At 49.1% G+C, this 12,980-nt stretch overlaps 1 protein-coding gene and 2 long non-coding RNA genes across 3 annotated transcripts; 1 reads left to right on the plus strand and 2 right to left on the minus strand.

Moving 5' to 3' along the window:
• Positions 1-1,600: 1,600 nt before the first annotated feature.
• Positions 1,601-3,297, minus strand: LOC127928788 (uncharacterized). Its single transcript, XR_008132228.1, has 2 exons — positions 2,501-3,297; positions 1,601-2,456 (listed from the first exon to the last, which is right to left on the minus strand). It is a non-coding gene; the product is annotated as an uncharacterized LOC127928788 (long non-coding RNA).
• Positions 3,298-3,421: 124 nt separating this feature from the next.
• Positions 3,422-4,133, minus strand: LOC127928785 (uncharacterized). Its single transcript, XR_008132215.1, has 4 exons — positions 3,972-4,133; positions 3,778-3,921; positions 3,517-3,733; positions 3,422-3,466 (listed from the first exon to the last, which is right to left on the minus strand). It is a non-coding gene; the product is annotated as an uncharacterized LOC127928785 (long non-coding RNA).
• A 6,932-nt stretch (positions 4,134-11,065) lies between these two features.
• Positions 11,066-12,817, plus strand: LOC118381758 (uncharacterized). The gene is made up of 2 exons (XM_052516123.1): positions 11,066-11,607; positions 11,647-12,817. The coding sequence occupies exons 1-2, from the start codon at positions 11,066-11,068 to the stop codon at positions 12,815-12,817; spliced, it is 1,713 nt and encodes a 570-aa protein (XP_052372083.1).
• The last annotated feature ends 163 nt before the right edge of the window (positions 12,818-12,980 follow it).

A 12,980-nucleotide genomic window follows, 5' to 3' on the forward strand; every position in this document is an offset into this window, starting at 1 on the left:
TCCAAAACCAAACCAAAACAAGCTTAACAACAACAGTGGAAGTATTGTCAGTACAATAATGCAGCCAGTAACGATGCTGCGAAATGAGATGTTACCGTCAACTGTTAGACTCAATAAACGTCTCTTTCAGAGTAGTCAGATCCTCGAGGCGGGGAAACGCTTTCCAATAACTACAAACAGATGCATGGAGAACACACTGTGGCTGCAGCCCAAATGGCACATTAGTCCCTTTATAGTGCACTTCATTGGACCAGAGCTCTGGTTAAAAGTAGTGCGCTGTATAGGGAATAAGGTGCCATAGACATAGGGGGTCATTTGGAACGCAGCCGGTGACTGTGGTGGAGAGGTCAGGGAGAACAAGGCACAGACGTCTCGCCTGCTAAATGAAAACAAGGTGATTTACCTTCCTTCACACCAACTAGTCAGTTGTTATAAAAAAAAAAATGCCTGCAATGAAATAAGTTCTATCAGGCTTCAAGGTTCACTAACGGGCCCATTGGTCGCCTCATTACGATTTCAGAATTGGTCTTACGGTCCATGTGCACCATGAACTCTTGGGAACCCTGGTTGATCTGAGAACACGTTTAGAAGTAAGACGAGGTTCCTGACTGCGGCATAAAGAAAGAACAAAGAAACAAAAGGTCAACAAACTTGCGGGTGAAATCTGAAACAATATTGCCTTGTTCTTCTTGTGGCTTTCTGGCAGACGAGACACTTCTGAGTGTTCTGCTGCCACTCGCAGGTCAAAACTGGTTCCATATCCCAGAGACTTAGAGACTGTTTTGCCTTCAGCTGTGAGGATGGCTTCCTGTCTGTGGTGCCAGTCGAGGTCCGCTGTGAGGCTGGCTTCCTGTCTGTGGTGCCAGTCGAGGTCAGCTGTGAGGCTGACTTCCTGTCTGTGGAGCCAGTCGAGGTCCGCTGTGAGGCTGGCTTCCTGTCTGTGGTGCCAGTCGAGGTCAGCTGTGAGGCTGGCTTCCTGTCTGTGGTGCCAGTCGAGGTCCACTGTGAGGCTGGCTTCCTGTCTGTGGTGCCAGTCGAGGTCAGCTGTGAGGCTGGCTTCCTGTCTGTGGTGCCAGTCGAGGTCAGCTGTGAGGCTGGCTTACTGTCTGTGGTGCCAGTCGAGGTCCACTGTGAGGCTGGCTTCCTGTCTGTGGTGCCAGTCGAGTTCAGCTATGAGGCTGGCTTCCTGTCTGTGGTGGCCAGTCGAGGTCCACTGTGAGGCTGGCTTCCTGTCTGTGGTGGCCAGTCGAGGTCCGCTGTGAGGCTGGCTTCCTGTCCGTGGAGCCAGTCGAGGTCCGCTGTGAGACTGGCTTCCTGTCTGTGGTGGTCAGTCGAGGTCCACTGTGAGGCTGGCTTCCTGTCTGTGGTGGTCAGTCGAGGTCCACTGTGAGGCTGGCTTCCTGTCTGTGGTGCTAGTCAAGGTCAGATAAGGATAAACTAGGAAGCTACCAGAAGAACTGTGTGATCAGCGTTAGCCAGTTGTTTGATAAGAGAAGATTGAAGGCTCGCTACTTTTTCTAGGGTGGAGGCCAATCTCTATCAGCAACATAGAAACATGTATAAAGTGATTTATAAAAGGAGAGATATTAAAAGACAACAGTAAAGTTTGCTCTTTATTAATTAAAAGCCATTGGTTCATTTTTCTAACATTTTATCAAGGAAAACATTTGACAATGTTCTTTGTTTCCCTTCTCTGAAAAAACAAACATTGTATTGCTGATTGTTTCCTGAGCTATGGTTTCTAGAACTGTATAACTTTCTAGAACTGGAACTGTAGAACTGTAGAACTTTCTAGAACTGTAGAACTTTCTAGAACTGTAGAACTTTCTAGAACTGGAACTGTAGAACTGTAGAACTTTCTAGAACTGTAGAAACAAAGATGAATCTGTCACCAGCACCGAGGCCTCCAGCCTTCCAGCAGACTTCCTTCCTCCATGACGGACTGACTGGCCTGATGAAAATAGAGCAGGAAAACCACAAGCATTGGAGAGAGGACGGAGCTAGCCGGAGCGTTCGGGCCTCCCAACAGTGCATGCTCCTGTTCAGCCTAGACAACTAGCTGGACAATGTAGTCATACACATGAACCAACGGCCTGATTCACAGTCACTCAGCAACCACGGCTCGGACTGGCTGGCATGGCTCAAAACAGACACAGTCTCTGTAATGATGAATCTCATGTACATACAGTAGCCTGATTGAGCCTGGCGCCTTGCAGGCTTCCCTTACCAGGTGGGACTGGGACTGAGGTAGAATGATAACGCTTGTCCATGTCCCCCAGCTAACAACAAACATTCCTACCACTTTAGAGAATGTTCCTTTTAACCTGCTATGTCAATGCTCCTAACCTGTTATGTCAATTCTCCTAACCTGCTATGCTAATGTTCCTAACCTGCTATGTTAATGTTCCTAACCTGCTATGTTAATGTTCCTAACCTGCTATGTTAATGTTCCTAACCTGCTATGTTAATGTTCCTAACCTGCTATGCTAATGCTCCTAACCTGCTATGTTAATGTTCCTAACCTGCTATGCTAATGTTCCTAACCTGCTATGCTAATGTTCCTAACCTGCTATGTTAATGTTCCTAACCTGCTATGCTAATGTTCCTAACCTGCTATGTTAATGTTCCTAACCTGCTATGCTAATGTTCCTAACCTGCTATGTTAATGTTCCTAACCTGCTATGTTAATGTTCCTAACCTGCTATGTTCATGTTCCCAACCTGCTATGTTAATGTTCCTAACCTGCTATGCTAATGTTCCTAACCTGCTATGCTAATGCTCCTAACCTGAATCAAGGGGAATCAACCTACTCTCATATTCTAAACAATATATGTTCATTTCATTATTTTGCTAACAGTTACTGATCTCTGATCTCTGGTCGGACTTGAATGTTTGTACAAACTGTTTATCTGAGCCAAAAACATGTGTACCGAAGTTACACAACAGTGGCTGGTGTTTAGTCCCGAACTGAAACCGAAGGTCACGATAAACGCTTATCGGCATTCATAAAACTTCTCTTTAAACTTCAGATCTTTCTCCCTCTGACACTCCAATAAAATATCCTGTATTTATATGTTTTTGTTGGTGTGAAAAGGCAACAGGTTTGTCAAACAAAAGACATTTCGGTAGATAACACCCAGTCAATCGCCAGTGTTTTATTTTCATCTGGCAGTTTGAATGTCGTCTCCTGTGTTATGAGTTGCATGTTAACAGGTGAAGTGAATTAGTGAGACAGGTAAGACAGAGGCTCAGTTCAGTCTAATGTTGTTTACAGTAAGCATGTCACTTGATACTTCAGACCAGTCCTCCTCCTCCTCCTCCTCCTCCTCCACCCAGGAGGCTACCTGCCTTCCCCTCTAACCTCTAGGCTACCTGCCTCTAACCAGGAGGCTACCTGCCTCCCCCTCAAACCACTAGGCTACCTGCCTCTAACCACTAGGCTACCTGCCTCTAACCACTAGGCTACCTGCCTCTAACCAGGAGGCTACATGCCTCCCCCTCTAACCACTAGGCTACCTGCCTCCCCCCTCTAACCACTAGGCTACCTGCCTCTAACCACTAGGCTACCTGCCTCTAACCACTAGGCTACCTGCCTCTAACCACTAGGCTACCTGCCTCTAACCAGGAGGCTACCTGCCTCCCCCTCTAACCACTAGGCTACCTGCCTCTAACCAGGAGGCTACCTGCCTCCCCCTCTAACCACTAGGCTACCTGCCTCTAACCACTAGGCTACCTGCCTCTAACCACTAGGCTACCTGCCTCTAACCAGGAGGCTACCTGCCTCTAACCACTAGGCTACCTGCCTCTAACCAGGAGGCTACCTGCCTCCCCCTCTAACCACTAGGCTACCTGCCTCTAACCAGGAGGCTACCTGCCTCCCCCTCTAACCACTAGGCTACCTGCCTCTAACCACTAGGCTACCTGCCTCTAACCACTAGGCTACCTGCCTCCCCCTCTAACCACTAGGCTACCTGCCTCTAACCACTAGGCTACCTGCCTCTAACCACTAGGCTACCTGCCTCTAACCACTAGGCTACCTGCCTCTAACCACTAGGCTACCTGCCTCTAACCACTAGGCTACCTGCCTCTAACCACTAGGCTACCTGCCTCCCCCCTCTAACCACTAGGCTACCTGCCTCCCCCTCTAACCACTAGGCTACCTGCCTCCCCTCTAACCACTAGGCTACCTGCCTCCCCCCTCTAACCACTAGGCTACCTGCCTCCCCCTCTAACCACTAGGCTACCTGCCTCCCCCCTCTAACCACTAGGCTACCTGCCTCCCCCCTCTAACCACTAGGCTACCTGCCTCCCCCCTCTAACCACTCTGATTTTTGACCATTTTGATTGGAAACAAACTAAAGTATATTCTTAGCCATGAGCAATTTCTCAAGCAAGGATTTTGCTAGGACTGTCTAGGAGTGGTCTGAATGGGGAGGGGAAAACAAGCTTTTATTGGTAGAATGGTTTAGAACACACTCTAACCACTGGGCAGGGTAGCCTAGTGGTTAGAGTGTTGGGCTAGTAATCGGAAGGTTGCAAGTTCAAATCCCCGAGCTGACAAGGTACAAACAAATCTGTCGTTCTGCCCCTGAACAGGCAGTTAACCCACTGTTCCTAGGCCGTCATTGAAAATAAGAAATTGTTCTTAACTGACTTGCCTAGTAAAAAAAATAAAAATGAACTAATTTACCATCTGTTGAAAAACTCCCAAGCTCCATCCCACCAAAACAGTCTGAAATTTCAGGCAGACTTTTCAAGCAACTCTTACACTAAAAGGACATTATTATAATTTTCATTATTGCACAGTATTATTCCAACCTCATAGTGTGTAAAAATGGCATTCATAAAGTTTTAAGAGACGTTTATGAATGCCAATAAATATAAATAAATAAATATACAGACAACACAGCAAAATCACGTTTTTGAGTGTACTGGGCCTTTAACACAGGATTAAACACATTTCACGTCAGCTTGGCCAGTAGCTGCGGTCGTCATCTGAAGACGAGAATTTATCTTGCAAAGCATTTGAGTTACAGAGATAAAGTGAGAAGGCAAATGGCGATGCAAAGCAAAGACCGTGTAGTGGTTCAATAGATCTGGTGAGAGAGGAGCAGCTGAATCAAAGACCATGTAGTGGTTCAATACATCTGGTGAGAGAGGAGCAGCTGAATCAAAGACCATGTAGTGGTTCAATACATCTGGGGTGAGAGAGGAGCAGCTGAATCAAAGACCATGTAGTGGTTCAATACATCTGGGGTGAGAGAGGAGCAGCTGAATCAAAGACCATGTAGTGGTTCAATACATCTGGTGAGAGAGGAGCAGCTGAATCAAAGACCATGTAGTGGTTCAATACATCTGGTGAGAGAGGAGCAGCTGAATCAAAGACCATGTAGTGGTTCAATACATCTGGTGAGAGAGGAGCAGCTGAATCAAAGACCATGTAGTGGTTCAATACATCTGGTGAGAGAGGAGCAGCTGAATCAAAGACCATGTAGTGGTTCAATACATCTGGGGTGAGAGAGGAGCAGCTGAATCAAAGACCATGTAGTGGTTCAATACATCTGGTGAGAGAGGAGCAGCTGAATCAAAGACCATGTAGTGGTTCAATACATCTGAGGTGAGAGAGGAGCAGCTGAATCAAAGACCATCTAGTGGTTCAATACATCTGGGGTGAGAGAGGAGCAGCTGAATCAAAGACCATGTAGTGGTTCAATACATCTGGGGTGAGAGAGGAGCAGCTGAATCAAAGACCATGTAGTGGTTCAATACATCTGGTGAGAGAGGAGCAGCTGAATCAAAGACCATGTAGTGGTTCAATACATCTGGTGAGAGAGGAGCAGCTGAATCAAAGACCATGTAGTGGTTCAATACATCTGGTGAGAGAGGAGCAGCTGAATCAAAGACCATGTAGTGGTTCAATACATCTGGTGAGAGAGTCAACCAGCTGAATCCACCGTGTAGTGGTTCAATACATCTGGTGAGAGAGGAGCAGCTGAATCAAAGACCATGTAGTGGTTCAATACATCTGGTGAGAGAGGAGCAGCTGAATCAAAGACCATGTAGTGGTTCAATCCATCTGGTGAGAGAGGAGCAGCTGAATCAAAGACCATGTAGTGGTTCCATCATCTGGTGGAGCCAGAGGAGCAGCTGAATCAAAGACCATGTAGTGGTTCAATACATCTGGTGAGAGAGGAGCAGCTGAATCAAAGACCATGTAGTGGTTCAATACATCTGGTGAGAGAGGAGCAGCTGAATCAAAGACCATGTAGTGGTTCAATACATCTGAGGTCCAGGAGCAGCTGAATCAAAGACCATCTAGTGGTTCAATACATCTGAGGTGAGAGAGGAGCAGCTGAATCAAAGACCATGTAGTGGTTCAATACATCTGAGGTGAGAGAGGAGCAGCTGAATCAAAGACCATCTAGTGGTTCAATACATCTGGGGTGAGAGAGGAGCAGCTGAATCAAAGACCATGTAGTGGTTCAATACATCTGAGGTGAGAGAGGAGCAGCTGAATCAAAGACCATGTAGTGGTTCAATACATCTGGGGTGAGAGAGGAGCAGCTGAATCAAAGACCATCTAGTGGTTCAATACATCTGGGGTGAGAGAGGAGCAGCTGAATCATGTTATAAAACACAACAACCTCCACATCCGCAGATTCACAAATACTGATGGATCATTTTCAGAGACAGGGTGGAAAGATGCAGGTTCCTCCAGTCAGCCAGCCAGCCAGTCAGCCAGCCAGCCAGCCAGTCAGCCAGTCAGCCAGTCAGTCAACCAGCCAGTCAGCCAGCCAGCCATCCAGTCAGCCAGCCAGCCAGCTAGTCAGCCAGCTAGTCAGCCAGCTAGTCAGCCAGCCAGTCAGCCAGCCAGTCAGCCAGCTAGTCAGCCAGCCAATCAGCCAGCCAACCAGCCAGTCGGCCAGCCAGCCAACCATTCAGTCAGCCAGCTAGTCAGCCAGCCAGTCCGCCAGTTGGCCAGCCAGTCAGTTAGCCAGCCAGTCAGCTAGCCAGTCACTTAGCTAGCCAGCCATCCAACCAGCCAGCCAGTCAGATATGTGCAGCATCCAGCCATCCATCTTAACAGTCAACCATCCATCCAACCAGTCATCCATCCATCCAGCCAGTCAACCATCCATCCAGCCAGTCAACCATCCATCCAGCCAGTCAGCCAGCCAGTCAGATATGTGCAGCATCCAGCCATCCATCTTAACAGTCAACCATCCATCCAACCAGTCAGCCATCCATCCAGCCCGTCAGTCAGTCAGCCATCCATCCAACCAGTCATCCATCCATCCATCCATCCAGCCAGTCCACCATCCATCCAGCCAGTCAGCCATCCATCCAGCCAGTCAGCCAGCCATCCATCCAGCCAGTCATCCATCCATCCAGCCAGTCATCCATCCATCCAGCCAGTCAACCATCCAGCCAGTCAACCATCCATCCATCCATCCATCCAGTCAGTCAACCATCCATCCATCCAGCCATCCATCCATCCAGCCAGTCAACCATCCATCCATCCATCCAGCCAGTCAACCATCCATCCAGCCAGTCAACCATCCATCCATCCAGCCAGTCAACCATCCATCCATCCAGTCAGTCAACCATCCATCCATCCAGCCAGCCAACCATCCATCCATCCATCCAGCCAGTCAACCATCCATCCAGCCAGTCAACCATCCATCCAGTCAACCATCCATCCAGCCAGTCATCCATCCATCCATCCAGCCAGTCAACCATCCATCCATCCAGCCAGTCAACCATCCATCCATCCAGCCAGTCAACCATCCATCCAACCATCCATCCAGCCAGTCAACCATCCATCCAGCCAGTCAACCATCCATCCAGCCAGTCAGCCATCCATCCAGCCAGTCAGCCATCCATCCATCCATCCAGCCAGTCAACCATCCATCCATCCAGCCAGTCAACCATCCATCCAGCCAGTCATCCATCCATCCATCCAGCCAGTCAACCATCCATCCAGCCAGTCAACCATCCAGCCAGTCAACCAGCCATCCATCCATCCAGCCAGTCAACCATCCAGTCAGATATGTAACAGCAGCAGGCAGGGCTGAGAGAGACAGACGTGTCCAGACTCATACAGAACTACTGAGGCACGGTGATAATCACACAGATATTTGTCTCGGGTCCTGCATGGCCTCTTGTCAACCAACACACAGTACAACACGGTTATTTAAAACTCACAAACGTCATTATGTAGACCTGCGTATTTACTGAGGGGAGGGGAGGATTTCAGACAACACACAGTAAAACATGGTTATTTAAAACTCACAAACGTCATTATGTAGACCTGCGTATTTACTGAGGGGAGGGGAGGATTTCACGACAACACACAGTACAACACGGTTATTTAAAACTCACAAACGTCATTATGTAGACCTGCGTATTTACTGAGGGGAGGGGAGGATTTCACGACAACAACATTAAGGATTACAAAGATAATAAAGGGAAATGAACTGAACTCATTTAAATATTCAGTGAAATTACAGGCTAATAAAGTGAATTGACCTGAACTAATTTAAATATTCAGTGAAATTACAGGCTAATAAAGTGAATTGAACCAAACTAATTTAAATATTCCGTGAAATTACAGGCTAATAAAGTGAATTGAACTGAACTAATTTAAATATTCAGTGAAATTACAGGATAATAAAGTGAATTGAACTGAACTAATTTAAATATTCAGTGAAATTACAGGCTAATAAAGTGAATTGAACAAACTAATTTAAATATTCAGTGAAATTACAGGCTAATAAAGTGAATTGAACTAAATTGAATGGGTGGGAGGACTTGTGACAGTAAATCCAAGTGTTCTGTTGTGTTTCATTGTCAGCAGCATATGTTTGTCCACAATGTCTCAGGCATCATTTACTATGACTGAAAACATCTCCTGGACATCAGAACAGTCACCACTGACCTCCAACTGGATCAACAGTTCTACTTCAACGAGTCGGCAGCTCAGGACATTCTGCTTACCCCTGGACCAGGTCCTGTTCCCCGGGACTCGAAAGAGGAAGCGGCGGCGCAAGCGAGGCAAGCGTCATGACGAAACTACGGCGAGCATGTTGGACCCGCCATTGCCTTGTGATTCGTTGAGTTCCGTTCCAGATTATCCTATCAACGAGACCTGAAAAACTGTCATATCCTACGTTTCTCGGAGTTGTGCCGTAACGAGGACATGGATATACAATATGCATCGTCAAGACCAGACAGTAAGGCGAGACGGGGAAGAGTGTGTCTCTTTTTTTCGTGGCAGGTGATTTTAACGCAGGAAAACGTTAAATATGTTTTACCTCACTTTTACCAGAATTTCCCCTGTGCAACTAGAGGCGACAAAACTCTAGATCACCTTCACTCCACACAGGCGCATACAGCGAACTCTCCTTCACCCTCCATTTGGCAAATCTGACCCTAACGCTAACCTCCTGATTCCTGCTTACAAGCAAAAACTCAAAACAGGAAGTACCAATACAGAAGTGGTCAGATGAAGCGGTTGCTAAGATACAGGACTGCTCCTCTAGCACAGACTGGAACATGTTCCGGAACTCATCCGATCACATTGAGGAGTTTACCACAACGATGTCGTCCCCACATTGACCGTTCGTACATATCCCAACCAGAAGCAATGGATTACAGGCAACATCCGTACTGAGCTAAAGGCTAGAGCTGCCACTTTCAAGGAGCGGGATATTAATCCGGACGCTTCTAAGAAATCCCGCTACGAGACCTCTGACGAGCCATCAAACAGACAAAGGGTCAATAAAGGACTAAGATGGAATCCTACTACACCGGCTATGATGCTCAACGGATGAGGCAGGGCTGTCAAACTATCACGGCTTCAGGGTGTGGTAAGCAGTAGCTGCAGAGGCCTCGTTCCTCTCTCCTCAGAGACCTGGCCTGGCCTCAGCCTCGTTCCTCTCTCCTCAGAGACCTGGCCTGGCCTCAGCCTCGTTCCTCTCTCCTCAGAGACCTGGCCTGGCCTCAGCCTCGTTCCTCTCTCCCCAGAGCCCTGGCCTCAGACTACATTAGAGACCTAGCTGGCTGTATCAGAGTGCTAGTGAAGGCTGGCTGGGTGGATAGCTGGCAGGGGATGGAACAGGGCCAATGGCATCATTAAGGGCTGCATGTTCTAATGGGCCTCTGCCTCGGCCCATCTAAATAGGGTCTCAAACTCTGCCTCCTAGTGCTCTCCCCCCCCCCCCCCTCTCTCGCAGTCCCCTATCGCTCTCTTTCTCTCCCACCCCCTCTCTCTGTCTCACTTTCTTTCCTCTATCTGTCTCCCTCTTTCTCTGCCTCTCTCTCTCTATGTCTCCATCTCTGTCCCCTATCTCTCTGTCTCCCTCTTTCTCTGCCTCTCTCTCTCTATGTCTCCATCTCTGTCCCCTATCTCTCTATGTCTCCATCTCTGTCCCCTATCTCTCTGTCTCCCTCTTTCTCTCTCTCTCTCTATGTCTCCATCTCTGTCCCCTATCTCTCTGTCTCCCTTTCTCTGCCTCTCTCTCTCTATGTCTCCATCTCTGTCCCCTATCTCTATGTCTCCATCTTTCTCTGCCCCTCTCTCTATGTCTCCATCTCTGTCCCCTATCTCTCTATGTCTCCATCTCTGTCCCCTATCTCTCTGTCTCCCTCTTTCTCTGCCTCTCTCTCTCTATGTCTCCATCTCTGTCCCCTATCTCTCTGTCTCCCTCTTTCTCTGCCTCTCTCTCTCTCCACTTCAAAGCCCATGACTTTATCCCTGTCCTGCTCGTCGGGCGGGCCCAGGCCCCCACAGCCAGATGAACTCCCTCAATTGGCATTAAAGTGAATAGACTGAACTGGGCACGCTCACAAAAGGCCTCACTGTTATCGTTTAGTACAGTACAGTAGCCTCAATGCTCTGAAGCTCTGGATTCACATACAATGACATGACACATTAAAAAGTCAGAGGCGGCTATTTATACAGCCTGCAGTCTATTGAGCCTCTTCCTACAGGGACCCATTCTATAGTCAGGGAAAATATGGTCTGAGAGAGCAGCAATCGCTACCTCTATCTATTAATGGGAAAATGGATCAGCCTCTCAGAACCCTACCGAGAGGAGAGATCAGCCTCTCAGAACCCTACCCAGAGGAGAGATCAGCCTCTCAGAACCCTACCCAGAGGAGAGATCAGCCTCTCAGAACCCTACCCAGAGGAGAGATCAGCCTCTCAGAACCCTACCCAGAGGAGAGATCAGCCTCTCAGAACCCTACCCAGAGGAGAGATCAGCCTCTCAGAACCCTACCCAGAGGAGAGATCAGCCTCTCAGAACCCTACCCAGAGGAGAGATCAGCCTCTCAGAACCCTACCCAGAGGAGGGATCAGCCTCTCAGAACCCTACCCAGAGGAGGGATCAGCCTCTCAGAACCCTACCCAGAGGAGAGATCAGCCTCTCAGAACCCTACCCAGAGGAGAGATCAGCCTCTCAGAACCCTACCCAGAGGAGGGATCAGCCTCTCAGAACCCTACCCAGAGGAGGGATCAGCCTCTCAGAACCCTACCCAGAGGAGGGATCAGCCTCTCAGAACCCTACCCAGAGGAGAGATCAGCCTCTCAGAACCCTACCCAGAGTAGAGCTTTATAGATCAGCATCTCAGAACCCTACCCAGAGGAGAGATCAGCCTCTCAGAACCCTACCCAGAGGAGGGATCAGCCTCTCAGAACCCTACCCAGAGGAGGGATCAGCCTCTCAGAACCCTACCCAGAGGAGAGATCAGCCTCTCAGAACCCTACCCAGAGGAGAGATCAGCCTCTCAGAACCCTACCCAGAGGAGAGATCAGCCTCTCAGAACCCTACCCAGAGGAGAGATCAGCCTCTCAGAACCCTACCCAGAGGAGGGATCAGCCTCTCAGAACCCTACCCAGAGGAGGGATCAGCCTCTCAGAACCCTACCCAGAGGAGAGATCAGCCTCTCAGAACCCTACCCAGAGGAGAGATCAGCCTCTCAGAACCCTACCCAGAGGAGGGATCAGCCTCTCAGAACCCTACCCAGAGGAGGGATCAGCCTCTCAGAACCCTACCCAGAGGAGGGATCAGCCTCTCAGAACCCTACCCAGAGGAGAGATCAGCCTCTCAGAACCCTACCCAGAGGAGAGATCAGCCTCTCAGAACCCTACCCAGAGGAGAGATCAGCCTCTCAGAACCCTACCCAGAGGAGAGATCAGCCTCTCAGAACCCTACCCAGAGGAGAGATCAGCCTCTCAGAACCCTACCCAGAGGAGAGATCAGCCTCTCAGAACCCTACCGAGAAGAGAGATCAGCCTCTCAGAACCCTACCCAGAGGAGGGATCAGCCTCTCAGAACCCTACCCAGAGGAGGGATCAGCCTCTCAGAACCCTACCCAGAGGAGAGATCAGCCTCTCAGAACCCTACCCAGAGGAGAGATCAGCATCTCAGAACCCTACCCAGAGGAGAGATCAGCCTCTCAGAACCCTACCCAGAGGAGGGATCAGCCTCTCAGAACCCTACCCAGAGGAGGGATCAGCCTCTCAGAACCCTACCCAGAGGAGAGATCAGCCTCTCAGAACCCTACCCAGAGGAGAGATCAGCCTCTCAGAACCCTACCCAGAGGAGAGATCAGCCTCTCAGAACCCTACCCAGAGGAGAGATCAGCCTCTCAGAACCCTACCCAGAGGAGAGATCAGCCTCTCAGAACCCTACCCAGAGGAGGGATCAGCCTCTCAGAACCCTACCCAGAGGAGGGATCAGACTCTCAGAACCCTACCCAGAGGAGAGATCAGCCTCTCAGAACCCTACCGAGAAGAGAGATCAGCCTCTAAGAACCCTACCCAGAGGAGGGAGAATTTTCCAGCATGCCTCTCTCCATGATCTCCAGGAGATGTGCTCTCTACTCTGTCCATATCCCGGAGGCTTCTGTTTGTTTTCTCTTTGAGAAAGGGGATAAAGTTCAGTAGAGTACTTTATAGATACTAAAGGGGATAG

Source organism: Oncorhynchus keta, unplaced genomic scaffold, assembly GCF_023373465.1.
Source record: "Oncorhynchus keta strain PuntledgeMale-10-30-2019 unplaced genomic scaffold, Oket_V2 Un_scaffold_3956_pilon_pilon, whole genome shotgun sequence".
Lineage (NCBI taxonomy): Eukaryota > Metazoa > Chordata > Actinopteri > Salmoniformes > Salmonidae > Oncorhynchus > Oncorhynchus keta.

Bases quoted from the DNA above. Each gene is read 5' to 3' on its own strand.
- LOC118381758 (XM_052516123.1), top strand. From the start codon at position 11,066: ATGGATCAGCCTCTCAGAACCCTACCGAGAGGAGAGATCAGCCTCTCA. The intron at 11,608-11,646 runs GTAGAGCTTTAT...AACCCTACCCAG, and splicing joins CTCTCAGAACCCTACCCAGA to AGGAGAGATCAGCCTCTCAG.